The sequence below is a fragment of the Poecilia mexicana genome, unplaced genomic scaffold, assembly GCF_051168715.1.
Source record: "Poecilia mexicana isolate PSO_F unplaced genomic scaffold, ASM5116871v1 scaffold_21, whole genome shotgun sequence".
NCBI classification, from domain to species: Eukaryota; Metazoa; Chordata; class Actinopteri; order Cyprinodontiformes; family Poeciliidae; genus Poecilia; species Poecilia mexicana.
Window position 1 is genome coordinate 2,889,087 of NW_028263390.1, and position 23,843 is coordinate 2,912,929.

General features: G+C 40.3%; 1 protein-coding gene across 5 annotated transcripts in view; it reads right to left on the reverse strand.

Annotated features, from left to right (window-relative positions):
• enah (ENAH actin regulator) overlaps nt 1–23,843 on the reverse strand; it is a 128,225-nt gene that overhangs the window by 55,852 nt on the left and 48,530 nt on the right. For all 5 annotated transcript variants that reach the window (XM_088002197.1, XM_088002196.1, XM_088002200.1 and 2 more), the window contains 2 exons: nt 8,432–8,597; nt 5,308–5,485 (listed from right to left, as the gene is read on the reverse strand). In XM_088002197.1, the coding sequence (XP_087858323.1) occupies nt 5,308–5,485; nt 8,432–8,597 (344 nt within the window). The remainder of the gene's footprint in view (nt 1–5,307; nt 5,486–8,431; nt 8,598–23,843) is intronic.

The window sequence follows — 23,843 nt, forward strand, 5'->3', positions numbered from 1 at the left end:
ATTGGCACTTTTAATGGACTTTCATGGCAACTTTTAGAGCAACATTGCATTAAAAGTGTCATTATTTACCAAATTACACTTCATGACAACAGTCAGACATTCATAAAGACTCCTTCATGTTCATGACAGGTGTTATGTCATGTTTATGACAGTGTCATATCAATCTTATGCACACCCGTCAAAGTGTTACCAAGTTTGCTACAGACTGTTCATTTCTTGCTGGCACTTAGAAAGACAGAACAGCAAGTATGAGGATTTGTCTGCGGGGTTTAGAGGAGGCGGTCACACTGCTGCTTACATTCCTCCTCTAACCATTTCAACAGAGGTCAGGTCAGGGTGGTTCAGTTCTGATCTGCTATTCAGAGGATCTGCCTACAAGTCTGCTGAGAAAGACTCTCATCAATCTGTCTGTGCATCTTTCCAAGACTTAAATCCATCTTAGAGAGAGGAATCAGTTTGAATACTTTCCATCTGCTGTCCAACATTTGTTTTATTGTCCCCCCCTACTGTGCCAGTTACTATCCAGCCAGACCACAACAGAGACAGACACCCCACCAGCAACCTGTGACCCATCCATCCATCCTCTCAACTCTGGCCTTTTTAGGAGAAAATTGTAACATGGATAAACAAAGTGATCATTGTCCTCGCAGGTTTGAAACCACAACACACCAAGTCTGAAGAACAGAGCTGTATCCAGTTTCCTCTCTCAGATGGAAACTATTCTGTGTTTTGCTACTCACACATTCCTTCATGCCTTCCATGAGTGCATGCTGATTATAAAATTAATTCACCTGGCTATGTGGGTACCTCACGCTATTCAACAAGGACCAATCGCAAGCAACTGGAAGGTTTGGAGTTTTTTTAACAGTCCAAATAATAAAGATGAGATTTTTTGGCTAACCATGTGAATCTGAGTTTCAAAGATGAACATCAAAGCAGCTCTGGGAGTAACAATTTCTGATCTGCAGAAATATTTATGAGGGTAAGAAATCAGTTTTACCTGCCAGATGGCCTACCATGTGGTTCCTTTTATTCGATGAACACTTTATTTGCAAGAAAGGAGGGATTCTGTAAAGGGCAAACATTATTACAGGGTTTGAACATGTGTTCAGGTCTGTGATCCACTCCAGGAGTGGTCAGTTTAAAGATTCTTTAAAGCAGAAATCTTTACTAGAGTTCATATGGTGGAATGTTCTCTTGTCCACAGTCAATTGGACTGAAGGTCTGCTTCTCAGATCGATGACCACAAAATGACTGATGGGCCATCTTGCATTACAACCACAGCCTGTTTAAAATGAATAGATGAATTCACTGTGACGTCAGCAATGGGTCTGAGCTACAATTTTAAAGCCTTGGGTTAGGCAACCAGCCAATAACCATTCTAGAGCTGAAAGAGACCGTATTTGGACAAGCAAACGGAGCAGGAGACGTAAACTTGAACCATACTGGACCAAAAGTGCATACCTTTGATATGTAATATTACATTGTAGGATTATTTCCAGAAACGCCACCAAAAGTACAAAACCAAAGCAGTGAATGTAACTAATCTAACAGTGGTGTGCATGTTCAGATGGCTTGTAATGATAAATCCACGCTGGTAGATGACAGGATGCAAGATACTAGGTTCACAACAACAAGACAACATGTAAGCAACACATTACATACAAATATTACATATTTCTTCAAAAGTACTCATAGCCCTCAAGGTTTTGCATATTGTACAATTAGTGGCGCAAAGAGCTTCAGAATTTCACCAGGGTTTCTGCAGACTTCAGCAAGTCAAAATTAAGACCTTTTTAATGCCACATTCAATTAAATTTAAGACAGAAAAACCTTTAACTATAGGGGATGGTGGGGGAACTTTGCTGCTTTATAATGAAGCTTGGCTAAAACTGTGACATTTCTGAAGTCTGTTTGTGATGGAACAAGATAGATGGATGGATGAATTTTGTAGCTTTTGGCAGCAGCTTTGTGCTCGTCACACTGCACTGGTTCTCTACACAGCCTTGACCCCATCATACTTCCAAGCTTTTTGCACAGAATGCACCCAACATCGTATGGGTTGGTGAGAGATGTAGAGAAAATTAACTTTGTGCAGTGAAAACTTTGGACATAACCATGACAAATGAAAAAAAGCTAGATAGCTAGTACCGACACATAGCAGCTAGCTACCAGTAGCCTCAATCGCCTCAAGTCACAGAATGCAATGAGGACGTCTGTGCACAACTCAAGCTTCTACCCAACAGAATAAAAATACATATGAGAATGTACGAGAATAAATTGTCCTGCATGTTTAAGGTTAACTTTCTTTAAAAAATAAAAAAATAATTCAAGACATTTTAAATCTTAATTTTAGATATATGAATTTAAGACATCTTAAAGGATGCATGGACATCTTGTACACAACTTTGTGTTGCTAGATAGTACCTAACAACACACATTTAAGCTTGTTGTAAAATGACAATGCAGAAAAGGGAAAAAACACTTTTTCCACAGCATCGTAAACAAAATTCAAGTAGAAATGTAAAAGTCAGTGGCATAAAGCTTGCTGCAATCATCATCCAGCTTGTTTGGTTCCAAGAATCTGTTTGCACCAGCTGAAGACACCATGATTTATCTCTACACGGATTATTGACTAAGACCAGGAACGGGTAAACACTGGCTGGCTAATGCTGCTGATGTTGACAGGACCGCGAAGCCCTTTAGATAAAAGCAGTTTACAGAGCTACACCGTAAATCACAGCTTTGTGTTTATATGCTGCTGAGAGAGCCACAAAGCAAAGCACACAGATGGACCATTTCCTGCATGACATTCTTTATGTAACAACGTACAAATTCAATGTAGTATTTGTCATACCAAGATGCTTAAAGCCAAAACATCAGTATGATCGACAAGTACAGCAGGGAAGATCGCAATCTGTTTGAAACGAACGATTGGAACCTGGAAGGGTTTCAGAAATGATAGAAGGAGGGTGAACCGGAGGGGGACTGTCAAGTCCAATGACGAGTGTGACGGGCGCCAAGGGCAGCTGTCAGGACAGAAATACAGAAGCAAAACAGCAGGGTGAAAGGGGAGACCCTGACACTCTCAGCTGGCCTCCATATGCAGATCGCTGCCCTGTTGAGAGAGCAAACAGGCAAGATGAAGGGGGGAGAATTATTAAATGACTGAAAATGTGACAGAGAAGGCAAACAGGGCAGAAAATGGAAGTCCTGCAAAACCAGAAAGGAGAGGAGAATCTAGTAAGAAGAACATTAAGAGAGAAAATAAGAGGTGTGAAGCCTGAGGCTGAAGTCTTCAGCTGTGTCGTTCATTAGGCAGAGTCAGTTTTCAAACAGAAAGTCTGAAGGATGTGGAATGGTATAAAGTATTAAACTAACGTCTGATTTAGTGTGTGGGTAGGGGAAAAAAAGGCAACAAAATAATTAAATATGTTGCTGGTTGTCTGGAGTCTCATTGAACTAGAGCTTTGGGATTCTTAAAAAAAGCAGACATGTTTGATAGTTTCTCTCATTTTCATTTAGACTCCATTAATCTGCCCTGGTTACCGTCTCTTGCATTAATTTAATCCCAAGTCGCTGTGTTTCTGATTATGCAATGTGCTTGACCACACAAGCAGCAGCAAAATGTGTCTGCATCATTTACTATACTTTCTGTCATGTTAGATTTTGTCACGGCTCACAAACAAACCTCTATGCCATTAGAATAATGAGGCGCATCACTATCAGGTTAATTAGTAGATGGGATTAAATGGGATGAGAGGCATGGTTTAGGGGGAGAGGAGCGAACGGTACGGTGGAGGGTGAGTGGGGTAAGAGTGGAGGGCCTAAAGCAGAGCCTGCAGAGCTGCATCTGGATGCTGGGAGAACACTAAAGAAAACCTCTGCTCCCTTGATTACCAGCAGGAAAGGAGAAGAAAAACATGAGTTATGTAACTAAAGCTTAAAAGGTGGTGGAAAAAGATTAATTCTCACTGTGTAAATAATCTGTGACCGGTTAAAGAGCAGGATCCTCAACACATTTGCATTTTGAATATTTTTAGTGTTTATTGTCAGGAGAAATCGCCAACTGATCAGAGTCAGACGATTATGGGCTTAAATAGTCCTGACTCAGGACCAGTGGAGCAGAAACCAAAATGTCCCATCGTTTTTCTGAGCAGTGAATGCACCACACAGAACCACTACCAGCTTGCTCTGACAACATTGTGCTGTGTTTACATTGTAACTCAGAAAAGACTCAAAGTTATGACATTCTCAGCATCAGTAAGGTTTTTAAAATGAAGCCAGAGGAAGAAGATTTAAGAAGCTACATAAAGCAGCATTACATAATTTTTTATAATGAATATGTTTTATAGGTATTTGTTAAAACTGTCACTATATTGTGACAGTATGTTATGATTTAGATCTATGAAAAAAAAAAATCAATCTCCTCCATGAGCTGCTGTTGAGTCAGATTTTTTTTTTATTTTTCAGTGGCCGAAATCCTCTTCAGTAGTTTCAGGTTCATTAGCAAGACATGTTTTAAAAAAATGAAGGAATAAACGTTACCGGCCTGGAGGGGAAATCTTCGGTGTAGCACACAGCTGCACAAATGTGCATAATGTGCTTAAATGCAGGCACAGAAGAGAAGTACACACACACAGCTCTGGCTGTACCAACTACACACCGCAATACACACAAATCACATCAGACCATCTGCCTTCATCCAACTCTATTCACATCATTCCAGTTCTCCACATCCTTCTTAGTCATTTCCATGACTGTTCTCTTTACCCTTCAACAGAGACATCCACTGTCCTTCCAATCCATCCTAACCAAATAACTACAACCTGAATATGTTTCAGCAAACCTCACTGCAAAAACACTACATCTTACAAAGTATTTTTTCTTGTTTGTAGAGTAAATATCTTAGTACACTTGAAACAAGACAAAATGAACATAAAGGTAACTTTTCAGCAAGATATAGGAGCTTGTTGTAAGTAAATAATTCATTTAAACTGATAAGTACCAGTTCCACTGGCAGACTATTTCACCTATAAGTATTGGTATTAAAGAATTAACTTAAAACAAGGTCCTATATTTTGCTGAAAAGTTACTTGTGAGATATTGTTGTTTTATTTCAAGTATGCTAAGATATTTGCACTAGGAAGTAAACCCTAAATACTTTTAAGATTTTGCGTCTTTGCAGTGCTGCCGAACAGCAGCTGCATTATGCCATCAGTAAGATTGAAGAAACGTTCCCCAAAGCGGCAGGCCAACACTGACTGCATAGATACGTGTCCACTAGATCAAAGCTCTGAGGCTCACCTGTGTCCTGGGAGTTGAGCACCTCCAGTGCGTGCATCATGGCACTGGCAAACACATTGGCATCTTCCTTACTGCCGAAGTTGAGGCCGTAGACCTGTCGAGCGTCCCGCCACTGGTGGAAGGTCTGCGTAGCCTGGTTGTATTTCAGCCCCTTGGGAATGGCACAGTTTATCACCACCTTTAGGCAGGGAGAGAGGAGGCAACATTCAGATTATCAGCAATAATTGACAGAAGAAGTTGCCAAAACAGGTTTTGTATGCAGTGGAGTGAAGTAGGAAGTTTCAAACTGGAGCAGATCAAGGTCAGGAAAACGTGCTGTAATGTTACTGGATGTTGCAACAGCAGTGTAATATGAATGGTGATGTTCATGCAACAATGTTAATGTCTGATTTTGGCCCACATATAGACACACAAGCTGTGTTTCCATTTATCATATGCACTCTTAGAAATGGCTGTAAATTTACGACGAAATTCCAGCAGTAACAAACTGTTATTCCAAAATACGGTAGGATATTGTCAATTTGATGTCTTCTCCTGTTGTCACAATCAAGACTGATGACTGGCAGTAAACTACCGCAAAATAATTGTACAATACAGTTTTTTTCCTAGGCAAGACAGTGTAACTGGGAAAACATTTAGAAAATTAATTTGCTTAATGGAAACATGCAATGAAAAAAAAAAGTTTTTAATAAAGACATCAGGATCAGGTGAGTTTTTCGGCCGTATCAGAATTGATGCATTTCAATTATTTGGTTAATTGAAAAAAATAAACAGATAATTCCTGCAGTGTTAAACAGAATGTTCTGAGTTTTTCCACATGATTTTATTATTGTTTAGGTTAGGATACATCCCTTGCTATAAATAATCAGGTGTTCACTAAAGTGATATGCTACTAATATATGCTAATTTAATAATAATGAAATTACTTCTTAGCATTTTTTTGTAATTTTAATATAGTATTAAAGAAGCTTTAGTGGTTAAATTGTGGTCAGAATGTTCCTTTTTACGTGGTTAATCGTCAGAATAAGTGATTACTAAAATAATGATAATAACTTGTCCCTCACCCTGGTATAAAATGAGACAAGTCCAAAGAAAGGAAATGTGAAATTCAATTTGAAACATCAATGAGAGATGCTCCAAGAAATCAGCTGTAATCGATGATCAGTCAGTGATAGTAAACCGTGCTGGACTTACAAATGCTGGCAGAGTTTTGGACATCTAAAATGATAGGGATCTATATTCTCTATATTATGGCACGCACGCACGCACGCGCTCGATTAGATAGCATTTGATTTATCATCATAAGTTCCTTAGTTTACGGTGTCATTGCGCTCTGACACACACACATGCACAACATATGTGCTGTGATATTACCTCTGCTCTCACTACAAATAAGTGAATTACTGCTTTTGGTTAATGTTAGAAAAATAATATCAAGGCTGTTCTTCCATTTTCTTAAATTATTGCAATTAATTTGAAATCAGAAAAAAAAAAACACTGAATCAGCAGCAAGTTGAATGTTTACACATATCATATGCATATGAAGTCCTATGACCATATCTCTTGAGCCCAGCAGGCAGCACGCAGGACGGCTGCACCACTGACTTGTTACTCTCTGGCCTCCAGTTGAGTGCTGTTATGCACTTTGATTACAAATGATGATTGTGTAATACTCCAATAGTAGCAGAGTGAAGGAATGTATGTGCCTTCAGTTGAACACAATTACTTACTACACTGAGCCGTGAAAGTGATCACCTGCCCACATATGTGGTTCTTCCCAGGAGCTTACGCCTGTCGGTATTTACTGCTAAGGTTTTTATCTCCACACTGATGAATGAAGTCACTTTGTAAAGCTGGAGGAAATGAATAGCAATAGGCCAGGCTGGCTGAATGATAGTTTAATCATAGATTTTAAGAGGTGGAGTACTGCAAACAATAGAGCATATGAACATATCGGTATGGTAAGATATTTATCAAAGAAATGAAATCAGCATGCATGCTGCATGACGGTACAGTTGGTAGTCTTGCAGCAGGAAGGTTCTTTTTTAAAAAATTATGATTTCAATACAGACCCACGTAACACTGATTGTCATTTACCTGGGTCAACACAGCCAAACTTAACTGCATCCTAAATTTAGTTGATCAAAAAAGACAAAAAATAAATAAATAAATAAAAATAACTTAGCAACCTTGATGTGCTTTAAAAGCTGAGTACAGGAAAGGGAGTGTTTGTGAAGAGATAGAATAATTCTGAAAAGTAACCCAAAAAGTTTACTTTCACAAACCAAGAAAATCCATGAAAAATAGCAAAAACATAACCTCATCAGCCCTGTGGCGGAAAAGTATCTTTATACTGTGCATACTCAACACAAAAATATTTTTGTTGTAATGTAACTTTTTCTTCAGCAGTGCAGTATTTTCTGATTTGAGATGGTACACGGTATAAATCTAATATGTCATAGAACTAGATGCGTTTCCATCCAATCGTCAAATATTTTAAGCAAACTTTTTAAGTATTGTAAAAAAAAAAAAAGAAAAGAAAAGAGTGAGTTAGAAGGCTAGTGGGAGCTCGTAGACATTGAATAAGAGGGGTCTCAGGACTGAGCCTTGGGGAACCCCACATGTCCGTTTCCATTAGTTTCAGAGATTTGCAGCATTCAAGTCAGACACCACACATCCTGGAGATCCTGGGAATTATGCCTGTGGATCAGGTATGAGCCGACTGTAGCGCATTCTCACTGTCCTTGTAAAGAATTCAGGATGAGAGTTCAAAAGAAGCCTAGTTAAAGTCTGCATCTTTAGAAAAACCTGGGTTTGCTTTGGGAACTATCCCAGCTGCTCTCATGTCTCACTTCATCGTCAGCTTCCCTCCAGAAACTCTATGCAGTGTGAAGAGTGTGAGGAAACACTGTGTACAAGCAGATGGCAACAAAAGGCTGACTGTAAACACACAAAGACTCGTTGAGGGTTTTGCAGAAGCACTTGTCCTTAAACACTTTAGTTAACTCCTCAGATCCCACATGGAGCCACCTCAAATAAAACATGCATGATTTTCTTAAAAAATAAAATAATAAAGAAAAAAAGAAAAGAAAAAGACATGTTTAGGTCACATGACCCACTCTACCTGATGATCCTGGATCTTGCGTCCCACCACGCGAAAGGCGTTGTTGCCAGTGTGGTGATAGATGTGGACTCTGCTGAAGCCAGTGGAGCCTCCAGCAGGAACCCACTTCTTGTTGGCATCGTCGTACACCATGACAGCAGCCCGTGCCTGGCAGATGCTCTGTTCACTGCATCAACACACACACAAAAAGTAGACATCAAGATAAGTCATGGCTTTTTGACTATAGATAAGTTGCAGCGTGATGTCACACACGCAAGATCTCACCCTCCATCTTCCTGCAGGGAGACGATGACAACCATTAGTTTCAGCTGTCAAGTTGTCAACGTAATGTTTTAAATGTTAAACGTACGCGTGATATATAAAAGAATAAGGGGCACAGTGCTTTGCTACTAATTGCTAAAACTATAACAACTTGAAACGAAGGTAAGGAGAAAGTTTTCAGTAAAAAAAAAAAAAAAAAAAAACAACGAAGAGGGAAGTAGGTTAGTTACGCTAGCTTGACTTTCACCACCTTAACGTGTAGTCAGTCTTCCAAGTGGAGGACATGATTTTGCATGTGTGATGTCACGTTGCAACGTGGCTATGTGCTAATCAAACAAGGACAGCTCAATGATTAGCAGAATAGATTTTTTCCTCATTTTAAGACCAATATTTGCTATAGTTAAATACATCCTGATATACATCAACCTATGATTGAAATAATCTTAAGTTTCAGCCATGTTTCACTTAACAGAAAACTGAAGTACCTGACTGGATATGATGCTAATCTTTCTGAGCGACTTGGTGATGCAAGTTACAGACAGAATGTGAATCCCAGCAGTGAAGCAGGAAGTGACAGAAAAATGCTCAGAACAAAAGCTACAAAATGTAGAAGTGAACTAAAAAAAAAGGCGCAAAAAGAAGTGAAAAGCACTGGAAAGGAAGGTTGGGGGAAACGCAGACCTCACACACATATTGTCTGTTTAATATTCTAAAAATAAAAGAAAACATCTGAGGCATTCACAGAAACTAGCTAAATGGTAATTAAAATGCACACAGGTGGAGGGTTATGAATACGTCTGATGAGCACTTCAGAGCTTCCATCTCACTTGTGGTAAACCCCCCACGCTCCCCCCAAAAAACAAACAAAGAAACAAACAAACAAACAAACAAAAGGCAGCCAATCCAAAATGTTTGCAAATATCAGATTTCTGTTGTCACAAAACCTGAACACCTCAGCAAATATTCCTTCCTGAACAGCAGCAACATGATATAAAAGCTCGTGAAGGTATTTTAAATCTCAAACAACTAAAAGACCCATAAAGAGTCAAGACCTCATCTGTCTTTCCTTCTGATTACATTAATGTGAACACTCTACAGGAGCAGGTGATGGAGGGCAGAGTTATTGATTGGTTTTTGTCCGAGATAGGAGGAGAAAATTCAGCAAAATTACTATATTTAACTTTGTATTAAAATATGAATATGTGCTTTATACTGAGTGTTGTAAATTATTGTAAAGAAAATTAAGCAAGGAGACACGCATGATAATTCAGCACAGTCAGAGGCCTGTACAGATTCGTTGGATATGATTTGCCTCAATACTGAATTTCCCTTGGGAATGAATAAAGTCTTTTTGATACGAAATTGAATTGAAAACTTCATCCAAAGATGTTTGTCCTTAAGTGTCTTTGATGAAAATAAGAAAGAGGGAAAACTCAGGAACCTAACTCTGTCTTTTCACATCCAATAAAACTAAAATCAGTACCAGAAGTGATCAGAGTCTGATTCCACGGAGTCACTAACAGAGGGTCCTCTGATTATACAAACATATTTGTATAACTAGCAGCATAACCTTGGTTTATGCCACTAGTTTAGAGAGAAAATGCAACAATTTTGTTATTTAATTCACTTGCCTGGTGCGTAATAGCCTTGTTGACCCTCCTTATGTTATTCCAGTCAGCAGGTAGAATGTACTCTAGCTCTGTTCTCCCCTCCATTTATAAGCCTGACTAAAATTCTCAAGCATAAAGAAAGTCAGGATGATAACCAGTGTCACTGATTAATTTCATTTATTCCATAAATAGATTCTGTCTCTTACAGAGCAAGGTGACAAAGACAAAATAAATGTGTGGATTGTACAAATTTAGGAGCAGAGAATGAGATTTGAGATGAGAATATTTTTATCTCCTTCATTAATGTTAATGAAGCTGGAGAGTTGGAGGAGAGCTTTTGACTTCAAAGAGGAACCGAGCAGCTCCGGGGGCCAACATGACGTCACTTCCTGCTTGTATGGGAGGGTGGAGAGGTGCTGCTGGGATGCAGCAGATGAGGCAGAGATGAATGAAGCAGCAGAAAATGGGCTGAGGGCTGAATGATCACAACCCAACCTGATTCAACCGCCCAGTGAGAACGAAAGGTCTCACCACTCAGCCAGAAAACCAACCCAGGAGAAGGAAGAGAAATGCAGAACTGGACGCTGTGACACATCCTCTGTTTATACCGATTCGCCCCGTCACTCCCGCTGCTGGAAATTGTGACTAATTTCACTGCGGGTAGGCCAAAGTTATGCAACCAAACGACTGTGTTATCTAAAAATAGGAACAAACCAAAACGGGGCAGCCGAATCCCCCCATTCAGTGGGTCTGCCAAGCACAATGTGGGGATGAATGATGACTCAGGGTTTTGTCCCGCCAGCTATGTGACTCTGCTCGGTCTTAGGGGAGCACATGTGGAGCATCACAGCGCTGTCAGTTAGCAGTGGCATCAATCTCCACAACGCAGACCAGATGGGATGGGTCCCACTCCACATGACGAGACACAGATGTTTATTAGTGACAGAAGTACATTCTCAATCTGAATGCATAATCTTAATTGAGAAGCTTTTCTAACAATCTTTACACACATAAGAAAAAAAAAAGGTTGAGGTTACATTAACAAAATGTAACCTCAGCTAAACGTCAGCTAAACGTAGAGTTTAGCTGACAATGACAGAAATTTCTGGTAGAGCCTGAAGAAAGATAAGCTCTACCAGAAATTTCTGTCATTGTCAGCTAAACTCTACGTGCGACAAAAACGCATGAATGAAAAAAACCCATGACTTCTACACAAGGCAAGGTTTATTATCCTTCAAATGCCCACAACAATCCTGCTCAGAAATCATCTTAACCCACAGACTATTATCCCACTGATCAGGGGTCAGTTTAATTCAGTAAAAGCTTTGTATAAGATCTTAACATGACGACTTGGTCATGTAGCTGTTCCAAGAATATGATAGAGTAGGAACAGAGTCACTTGGAACATGTTTAAACCCCTTCAAAGCTTTACGTCATGTTATAATGTTATTCCCTCATCAATAGCATACCTGGAGTGTTGCTTTGTTTCTTTTAATGTATGTTTAAGAAATCCTTCAATCTCCCATAGCAACCACTAAGGAGTAACTTGAAGCTGCAGGAGTAACTGTTATAAAAAAAAAAAAATGTTTTTTTTTTTTTTTTTTACACATTTGTTAAAAATTCACCATGTAGTGACAGGGTAAAAACAGATAAAAGGCAGGTATTAAAAAAAATCACAAAAAAAAAATCAACTTCCCTGTGGTCCTACTTCGATCTGCGGAAATACACCACACTGTCCACCAACCAATCAGAGCCAAGAGGAGGGTCTTAGCGCTGTCAATCACACTGAGGTACACACTCGTTTCTGACCAAGCACTGTATTTCTGCAGTTAGTGGTCTGCGATTTACTTCATGTAAACAACAGTTTATTTGCCGTGATGTGAGCTCAAAGTGTGACGTCACAGCTAGCTTACTAAAGGGTTGCGTTAAAAATAACGGAAAACTGGCTTAAAACCGGATTACTCACAAGAAAAGCTGCAGATACTGATGGAAAGAGAACAACTCCAGGATGACTTATATGATCAGAGGAAGCTAAGTCACAGCTGCTGAGTGTTGATGTGTCGTTCACTAGCGATTGGATTCCTTTGAAAGGTTACCAGTAGGAATCGTTCCAGTTAGTCAGAACTGTTCTTTGCTTTTTGAATGAATGATGATTTGCTTTCAAGTCAACAGCTATTGTTATTTTTTTATTTAAAGAATATTTAATTAAGTAAATACAACAAATAAATACAATTGATAGAAATAGATTAATTATTATTATGTTTAATGGTGCAGAAAAGGTGCAACTCAAGTTTATTTTTCTTTAATTGTGCTTCTAAAATCATAAATAGCCTTAAATGTTGTTAATGGACACAACACTTTGTAGTAAAGAACAATGCCTTTTTTATTTCCATGTGTTTGACATCATTGAAAAGTTTAGACACTTTCAAAATATCTAAATAACTCAAAATGCCTAAGCAGACCTGTTCATGGCTTTGTCGTGTCCTGTCACATTTACCAAACATTTCACATTAAGATGAATAAAGAAAAACAACAGTAAGTGAGTTAAGAGACTAATGTTTTCATTTCAGGGTGGATCATATATTAAGATGTGTTATTGCCGGGGCAATTTCAAGTCAGGTGGGCCGTGACTGTTAAATGGGTTGAATGGTCCTCAGCCTGAAAAAGTTTGAGAAACACTGCTCTAAAAGATTCTTTATGGCCTAAACACAACCACAGCCAGAACAATCTGCTGATTCCATTCTTAATCATCCCTCACAGCACACAAACCGCTGTAAAAATAATTATAGCGATCCCCGTTACAAACAGCTCTTTCAATAGATTGAAAGAGACTCTGCAGCACATGCATTTTGTCCTGCTCTCCTCTGAAAGGCCAGTTTCAGCTACTCCCTAGAAACCCTCCTAACCTGAGTCATGCTGTGTAAGATGGAACATGGGGAATCTTCTCCAAGCTGGGAAAAGGAAATCCACAGAGACTCCCACGCATAAAAGTGAAGAAAAGAAAGGCAGATTGGTGGCTAGCTGTGGGTTTGATTAACAGGGAGTGCAGCTGGCTTTACAGAGAAACAAGTTCAGAACAGGAGACGTCTATAGAGACATCTGCATCCTTCCTTTCTCTTTGCTCTCTACATGTGTTTGTAGTTTTCAGCTTGTGGTTTTTTTTTCCTCTGGAAAGAAATCTGTACCACGAACTGACCTTCCTCAGCCACCCCCCCTGACATCCTTCTGATTCTATTTTTTTCTTCCCTTCATGAATCAGTCGTTACTTGTTTGGTGGAGCAGTGTGTTTCCAGTCCATATGAAAGTGATCAGGATCAGACCAGGAGGCTGAAAACATCCCTGTTCAGTCACAGCCTACAGCTGTTGGACCAATGTCTGCCATGGCTCTAATGAAGACTTCCCAAAGTGGGCCCAGGAGGGTCCACATGAATTCAGCTCAACAATTTCAGAAGCTCATCAACTTGTAATGGGAAACATGGACTAGATCACAGTTTCTCCTACAGTCATCTACTTCTGTGTAGATGGACCCTCAGCTGCTTCATCTTTATGGCTTCTGTTAAAATGAACATATTTGCTGCTTTACCATGTAGGATGGATTTTCTAATGCCTCCACACAAAAAAAAAAAAAAAAAAAAAAAAAAAAGGGCTACAGGAGTGATAATAAAAGTCACAAGCTGTTAATTTCACATTTCATCAGACAGAATGACAGTTTTATAAAAACATAAAGCTTTCATGAAGTTGTACTCAAGATCAAAACCTCCTTAATCAGCAAACATACACCTGGGGCTTTGTCCAAAAAAGTCAAACTATACTGGGGGTTATCCCTGCACCAAGAACTACTGAAGGCAAAGACACAAAAATCTCTCAAGAAGACATACATACAACCTTCTTCTTCACAGAATGTAAGCAAAATGGAGTGGCAACAAATTTTAGCAGTTGTCCATGGGCGATTTCTCATTCCCAGAATGCCCTGCCCCTTCCTGCTTTTGGAGCAGTCCACATATGCATCCGAACCACACCAGTTCACTTCAACCAAACAGTGACCTGGGTTTGTAGGCAGATCGGAGATTGCCGTTTTTGTCCGGATCAGAATTCAAATGCGAATACACACCTGCCCAAACAAACCGGACTTTCAGTTTGATTATAGTGGACTAAACAGGGTTGATGTGAATGCACCTTTAATTAGACCAAAGTACCAAAATATCTCTGGTAGTTGTATACAACACGATCAAAATGGTTAAACCAGACTTCAAGTGACGAAGACTGCATATGTTAATAAAAAACACCAATTAACAGTTAGGCAACTCCATAAACCTTCAGGCTTGTTCTAAAGTCACCCTGAAACTCACCAGAAGTAACTTTATTTTAGTCATTTCAGCAGCTGTGTCCAGAAACTCTGGAGAGAGACGAGCGACAAACACTTCTGCTCTCTCTCCTCACAGGAACTAGAGGAGGAGAAAAATTCGAATCTGATTGTAGGTTTTGTTTATGTGAAGCCTTGGAGTCGATAGTATTGACCAGCAGCACAAAAAAATTAAGTGCAACCAATCAATGTGGCCAGCAGACGAGAACAGATCACTACACAGCAACGTGGTCAACATCGATACCAAACACCTACGCAGTCAGACCATGCTGCCTTTTCAGAGGGGATCCAGACTTATCTGTCACTCTGGCCAGACAGCGCCACAGGATTTTTGCACCGTCTACATGGATTGGCACACCATTCATACTGCTATGTGTGTGTGTTTGGAGCGTTCATACTGCTAAGCACACACACAGACACACACGCACACAGACACACACAATATGTTGGAGCCAGGAGAAAAGACCCTGGGCTTCCAACAATGAGTCATCTACTCTAGCAGATGGTGGTGGGAAAAAAGACGGAGCAGGAGAAGCCCGATGTGTGGCACGATTGCAGCAGAAACACCTGAGGTGTGACAAAGAAGACATCACCGCTAGTGGCTATATATAACTGAACAAAACCTACAGGTACACAATGGTGTGTGTGTGTGTGTGTGTGTGTGTGTGTGTGCGCGTGTGTGTGTGTGTGTGCTGCAAATAGACAAGCTGGCTATCCACAGCCAGCTAAATAGAGGCAGGAGTAGTTCGAAATGTTATTTTCAGTGCAAACCAAAAATCTTTATCTGGATTTATGGGCACCATTTGTTTTATTCATTTAATAAAGAGAGCTGTTGGTTAGGCTGATTTATAACAGGCAGGTTGCAAAAAAGAAAAATGGCTGTCACTTTTTCAATTACAAGGCAAAGGAACACAATAGAAAATGCCACCTTTGAAAAGCACTCCTGTTTTAGACCACAACTAATCACCCAAGTTGGAGCCTTTTCCAATTAACAACCCAGGTGTTTTCATGTCATATTTTGTTTCTCTTTTTGAGCAAAGCTGTGATTTAAAAGACATCATGAAAAGCACAGTATCATAAAATATCTTCTAGTAAGCAAAAAAAAAAAAAAAAAAACAAAAAAACAAGAACAAAGGAGTATAACGGGAGTATATCTGTTTTAGGCCCACCTCCCAATCCCAGCTGTTACTGTGCCATCATCCCTAGTCAGCTTTACAATAACATTCACAGTGAAAAGAAGACTACATCGGGCTGCTGCAAGAAGTGACCTACGCTGTGCTCTGAGATTCCCAGAAAGCAGCCGATGTAGCAGCAGTCATTCAATCCAATTACAATCAAACGAGGGAGACAAGTTTCTGAAGAAGGATGATGACTGAGTTTCATAGACAAATAATTAATTCAACAAGCACTGAAATATTCTATGAACATGATTATTAAACCATCATTTATTTAAACAGAAAACTATGCTAATATCTGTGCTGATATCAGCATAATTGATGATATCATCTGTATTCAGTCTCTGCAAGCAGCAGAGACTGAATACAGACAAGCAAGTGTCTGAAAAACAACAGTACTGTCAGCAATGTGGTGGTGAATTCCAAACCATTTGGTTATTCTGCAGATTGAAAGAGAAAACTTATAGAAGAAAAGCAGATGAATTAAAAACAGACATGGTGATGAAACCAAGAAGAGTTGGCAGACTTATAGGTCTAAATGTACACCAACAGAATTAAAGAAAACTGTTCTTGATTATCTTATTTACATTTACATTTCAAAACCAGGCGATGCTAAGTGGAATAAGAAACTCATCTGCTGTTGACCTTTAAAAACCAGGTGTTTCTCACCTCTGCTACATTACGAAAGCTGCTCTGTTTGCCCTAAATTATTTCATCACCTCATGTAACTTTAAAGAACCACTGCCCTCTAATTACCTGGTCCATTGACTGGACAGCTCAAGCACGGTCCTTGTTTACAGAGTAGTTTGGTCCAACATGCAGAACCCTCATGGAATCAATCAGGCATTGAGCAAATTACTCACAGAATCCATTAGCTGACTGAAGAGGCAGCTCTCCAGAGGAGGGTTCCACAGGTGGGCCTGCTGCTGGCTAACTCATGACCTCAGATGTTATGTTGCCGTGGCAACAAGCATGGGAGGAAAAAGATGAACATTTCCTGAATAAGACCATCTGACCTTATCGTGAATCAAACAGCACAACTGGGATGGGGAGGAACTGGCTGTACTCAATGGGAGGAGTGTGACACTGCAAAAGTTTTTGTAATTAGAGACAAAGTTACGAATAGAAAAAAAAAACCTGTTCCTGTTCCACTTCCTGGAAAACCAGGAAGTGGAATATGTACAGGAATGTAGACAGTGAAGAGTTTCAGTCTGGATTAAACTTGCTCTTTGCTGTCCTTCCTGTCACCAGGCTATTATTCTATTATCACCTCATTTTCATTCAGATGTGTTCACATCCTGTGCTGCCAAAGCGTAGCAGGTCCTACGATGGCAGCGATGATGGCATATGCTTCTCTCTGGAGGAAATCACTGCACACAGGAATTCAAGCATCTTCTCTCTTAGGGCTGGACAATAAATCAACAGCATATACACATGATCATGACACATGATCAATGAGAATAGATAATACGTCATAGAATTTTCAGTCATTTCACTGAACTCTGATCCAGAACCGTACAGCATTCTGGGAGATGTAGGCGGAGGAAGGGCAGCTCAACCTCTCACACCGATCTAAGCAAGGTTGGTGGCATCAACAAACTAATTTTATGGTTACTTAGCAACAACCTGTTGACTAATTTGCACAGCAGCAGCTTAACCTGTTATTCATAGGTTGTCATTCACAATGACAGGGGTGTCAAACTCCAGTCCTCAAGGGCCGCTGTCCTGCAGTGTTTAGATGTGCCACAGGTAAAAAACAGTGGAATGAAATGGCTTAATTACCTCCTCCCTGTGTAGATCGGTTCTCCTGAGCCTTGCTAATGACCTAATTATTCTTTTCAGGTGTGGTGCAGCAGAGGCACATCTAAAAGTTGCAGGACAGCGGCCCTTGAGGACTGGAGTTTTACACCCCTGTCACGAGAGGACCCAAATTTGGGTCCTCTCGTGAATGACAGGTTAAGGTGTCACCACTGTGATTTATGATTGCTTTATTATATAATTTTTGAGCTTTACATCATGTTGTAATGTTAATCCCTCATCAATCCCTCATCCTTTCATGTATGTTTGAGAAATCCTTTAAACACCATGACAACCATTCAGCTGTGCAAAATGCCTGGGCGAAGCTAGCTCTGCCTTCGAGATGCAGCTCCTCCTCAAAGCTGCAGTTTTCAAGCTTCCTCCTTACAGAACAGCTTTCCCCCATGACTCTCTTACACAGGTCCTTCAGACTAATCAGCAGCAATTAAACACCTGGTGGAATTGTGTATCTGCTGGTCTCATTATACAAGCTGCTTCTCAGTGAAACGCTAGTAAAAACATTGTTAAAGGGTTAATAAAGGAGCCATGTTGTGATGACTTCCTGAATGCGGAGTGCCAAAAAGAGTTTTTAAACAGACAGAGGCCCAAGAACTAAATTACAAAGTCAAATTTCTTTTAAGTCATACTTGATATATATTTTATACCAACTTTTTTATAACAACTGAAGGCAAGTTACTCGATTGTGCTATAAAGGGGCATTATGTGCCTGGAAAATACAAAATCCTGACCCTTTAAGAATAAAAAACCCAACTGTGTGAAGTGAAAACCAGATAAAACAATAAAGGCCACATCACCAGTTTGGCAGTATTTCAAATATTTAAAACAAAAAAAAAAATCAGTAATTATTGATAGACATATATGACACTCACGTTGTGATATGTTTTTTAGCCATATGGTCAATGGCTTAAAAATATTTGGTACAACTAAACCAGAATTTAACCCCAACTCACATCTTCCTCCTAATAATTATGTAATGATTCATTAAGATCAGTTTTTTCCCTGGAAGGCCTACTGTTTCTGAACAAGGTCAGTGATTAGCCCAGTGATTATGACACACACACAAACAACTACACATATCCAGCAGTGTTTACAGGGTGTTGCTCTGCTTTAGACTATAAACTGTGATCACTGGTGGCCTGGCCCATTTTTACAAGGGTCCAGTCACAAGCTCATTCACACAGACAGGGCTCACATTGATGGCAGACTAGGCTGAACTGCACTTGGTTATCGGCTGTCTGGTTTTCTGGTTTTCACCTTGGGTTTCGGTGTTGGACTGCACAGCTCAGTTTCACAGACAACTCAAAGGTAAACTGAGGGAATGCATTCGTGTTGTGGTGTCAGATACTTGTAGTGTTTAAGGGAACTAGTCATCTGTTGCAGATTCCTTCTATGGCTTGCTCCACCACAAGAGCTGGGAACCAGTTTCCACAGCTGCCACTCATTCCAGAGTTTTCTTTTTTTAAATGTACTTTTAGACATGTTGTGAGTTTCTGCTTCACACAAAGAAGCTTACCAGGGCAAGGAGAACATCGATTTCATTTGACTTTTTAATGGCGTTTGTGTTCTGAGACAGCAAGAGAGCCCATACACCACGGACCAGCCGCTAGCTCTCAATAGCGCCACTGTATCACCTTCCACCAAGTGACCTGATGAGGAGAAGTGACAGGGGACTTGCCCCCACATCAAGCAACACAACCAGAGAAGTACAAACCCATCATCCTGTCCATGTCTTCCCAATAAGAGAGTTAGCAGCCCTTATGGAGCATCAGAGAAGCTACAGGGAAAGCAGCCTGATCCAGCTGGCTGAGATGTGGTTAACCTTGCTGTTACGGCCAGTGGCCTTTTCTGTATTTGTTGTTTTTCAGTGGCTAATCAGACTCCAGACACACACACAAACATGGATGGTTTTTATTTACTCCAGAACAGAACACAAGACAGGGCTAGAAGGAGTGAAGGGGGTTTAACTGTGTTAGTGAATGATAGATGGTATAACTCTGGATATTTATCATAAACACTCTGCAGTAAGGCCACTGAGCTGCTAGTATGAGGCTGTATTAGCTACCTCAAAAGTTTAAAGTTATGTCTACAAAAGTTTACGCAGTTGTGAAGTTATTGTGACAACTGTATGACCTCCTCATTGGGTGTGAAACAATGACTTGCCAATTCAGAACAAAAGTCCAAAAATTACATTACCTATTTGGAATGGGATCAAAGGGGTAAACCACAGGATGTAGTCAAAGTAGTTTGCTTATTGTGGAGACTTATAGTGCCAGCGGATTCAGCCATGATGAACTTGAATGACCATTTGGATGTTCACAATCCGGCTGTGTATGCTGGGCAGTCACAAGTTGCTGCAGTCTTTTAAAAAGTTTTTCACCCTCAGAAAATACCAAGTGTTTTTATTAAAATGGTTAAATATGAAAAGGACAAACTCAGATGAATACAGTGAACCATGTTCTGTAAATACCTCAAAGAAAAATGCATGAAAAATGTTTCCCACTGATATCACAAATGGCATGAAAATACCAGCCACAAGCACACCTTTGGAATGCTTCTTTAGCACCCGTAGTAATGACCACCTGTGCACAGAGCTAAATCAATGTGAGGATCATGTTCTTTAATTTCCCCAGTGTTTTAAACTCCATCCAGCCTGGACTTCTAAGGGAAAAGTTTGAGCTGTCAGGAGTGGATACTGGACCAGTGGATACTGGACCAAGTGAGTTGATCCTTAATGCTAACAGAAATGTCAACACATAGGGACTATGTATTTTTGTCCAGTTTGTGAAAGAAACAGATCACAGGAACAGAAAATGTTAAAGAACATAATTTCTGGCAGCTTCTTAATATCCAAGTTAAACCTCATTTTGTTGAACAGTTTTCTTCTTTCCTGTAGTGAAGAATATCCCTTTGAAGGAGTACTATTCACAAGTGAGCCCAAGATATGACATTTCAGCAAACAGAATCAATATTTAAGTAGCTTCTCCCTGTAAAAATGATGTTATCACTGAAAAATGGAAGTTTATGATGAAGCTATTTCATTCCTAACCACACCCTCTGGGATGAGGGAACATTAAGATAAAGTCAGACAGGAAATATATCCTCTCATTATCATGAACAAGGATCCAATATGGAGCTGCAATATTACTACTGAATATTACAGTGATGATAAAATTGATTTAACATTACCAACCATTTTCCCTGCTATTCTTTTTTTCCCATTTATCACAATGTCCCTGTCACTCTTTATGAGCACTTCAGCCATTAACATGTATATTCAGAGAGGACATCAAGGGCACTGAAAGTTCAACCAATTCACCAGGCATGTTGACATGTACAATTTGCATGCATGGGATGTGAACTATAATATCCAACCAGATTTTACATCAAAACAGTTATTTGCAAGTGCAATACCACACCAGTTTTTTTTGTGTTTTTTTTTTGGCACCAAAAAGTAGTAGATGGATTTCATATGCCTGTTTTATTAAAGGCCTGGTTGGTTAGTTAGTTGTTTGCAATTAATGTACTTTCATCTGAAAAAATCATGAATAATTTCTGCTGCTCTGGTTACTTTTTTATAGGTTTAAGACTTCAATTAAGAAAAAAACCTTAATGTTTAATTTAAAAATAATCAGGATGAAGAGCGTTCACTGGAAGCATTTTCTTCCATTTAAAACAAACTTAAACTCTGTTAAACTTAGCACATTCAAACTGATATAGTAATCCCTGCAACTAGTTGATCCGTGTTACATAAAGTGAGTTCAATCAACACTTGGCATTGCATCACCAAAGTCCTGTTTTATGAATCCTATCTATTAGTTTATGTTCCACCAAAATAGCAAATAGACACCAGGAGTTATGACAGCCAAAGCTAAGCTTCCCAACAGAATGAGATGATGAGTTCAGGACTTAACCTCGGGTGAGGCAGGTACGTACCGGTGGATTTCCATTTTGGAGGCCAGCACACATCTTTGATTGAGGATGAAGCTGGAGGCTTTAGAGAAAGCAGCTGACGACTGGACCTGCATGGTTCCAGACAGTCCTCTAGCTGCTCAGGTGACCCAGACAAGACCACTTTAGTTTGCCCCCCCCCCAGCAGCACACTCCCCTGCAGCTGCAGCTTAGCGTTTCTGTCTTTGGGTCTTGTGTCCCGGTTGCCTCCACTCTTTAACTCAGCAATTAAAGTGGTTGTTCCCTTCCTCTCTACAAATCAGCTTTCTTCATCATTAAACCAGAGTTCCAGCTAAACCCCACTTCCTCACACGCCCGGCCCCTTTCTCAGGCTCTCCTGGAAGCCTCCATAGCAGGGAGATTCCTTCTTCATTCATACATGCGATGTCAGCGAACAGCCAGGGAGCGGACGTGTGAGGGAGCCATCCAAACTGCCAGCCAGCGGTGTTTTTCCCATGACACTGACGCCAGCTCACACAAGGCAGGCACACAGCACACAAGCTTCTTCAGTCCTGGCTTTTTGCCGTCGTGGCGACAGCAGAGGTATCCAGGCAACAGGCTCCCGCTTCCAGCACAGGTTGCTCTGGTGCTCCGTGGTGAAGGCAGCAGAGAGGAGAAATCACCGCGGTGGCATCACGCAGACCTGGATGGCTCGACTCGGTGGAGTATCTGCTCCAATGTGTTGGGGAGATAGATTCTTTCCTTCTGCAGCTTTTCGTGCCTTCTGTCCATCCGTTCTCCGTCTCGACTACATCTCTTCATACCTTTGTCTATCACTTCATCTCATACTCTCATCTACCTCCTCCCTTCCTGCCTCCCAACTCCCTCTAGCTGCTTTTTATCTGTGACTCTCGGCGCGCCGGGCTCTCTCTAATTTACCATCCACCCACCCAGCTCTTCCCTCTCTGTCTCTCCTTCAATCATTTCAAAACAAATGTGGCAAAAAAAAGGAAGTAGCAACGTTTGATGAACAAACTTTATATGAGCTTTTTCCCAGCATTGCAGACTCAGTCCAGTTTTGTTCAACCATTTTCTTAATTTACTGAATCTGGGAGCAATACCCTGAAAGCCTGATTCTCTACATTTCTATTCCGTCAACTACATTAAGCTGGCAGGGTGCAGCATAATCCATCAACAGGCTCAACTGTACACAGCGAACAGAGTGATAAAGAACTTGGATGTTTTGCAGTTACAATCAGCATATTAGTCATCACTGATTTCACTAGTGCTAAATGGGGGGGAAAAAAAAAGTACAGTCTGCAGACTGTTGAGCCCATTCTCCACATGCCTGGATTTTGTCAGTTCTCCCAGAACTTCCAGATTACTCTTCAACTGCTGATCCTGCGCGGTTCATGTCAGTTTTCTGGAGCTACCTCAAGAGTTGTTAAAGCTGAAGCGATTTGACTGGCAGCAGTCATGATTCGTTGATCGGCGACAACATCTCAACCACTGTTTTCAAAACCACAACAAAACTGTAGTAGTTAGAGAACTGCAAATCTACAATTCCATGGTCCAAACCTTCACGTCAATTGAGGTGGAAGAGAGCTTACAGTGTTGGCTAGATGGGGAAACTCGCAATAAATATACCAAAAAACTGGCCGCTCAATGGTACAAGCACAAAATGAAATGTTAGCGTCGACCACAGCTCCCACATGGCCTGACCACATTCCCACGTTCCTGCCCATTTTCACTCACACCCCTAAGTGTGTAGTTAACCCAACTTGACTAGAACTGAAGCAGACATTAACTGGCCAGAACGAATCTCCACAATGGAGAAGGGGCTTCAGGTATACAGAAATCTTTCCTACCAAATCCTCCTGGCTGCTGTGCCAACTTTTATGTCAACGTGGTAAGCTGGACAGCTTTTTTTCTGTTTTATTTAGTATGTAAAAAAGATTCAAAGGACCTAACCATTCTTCTGCTTTAGGTCAGCTTCATTAATGAGGCACCTTTGTGAAGGTATTTCCACTACCATAAAGGCAAAAGGTAACAAAAATTATATAAAGCAGTCAGGCTGTTCTTTCATTTTTAACTAGTGTCCCATATTGACACTACAATAGTAAAGGTGAGAAAAACCGAATAAACAAGCAGTTTGAAATGGGTGCAATCTGAACTGTTCAATTCTTTCCCTCAAGAAGACTTCCTTATTGTAAGCTGGGAAAGTGTTTGAACAGCATTTACTGGATCTGGTCAAAGATACATTGAAATACATTGATGAAATATTAAAGGTTTGAGTA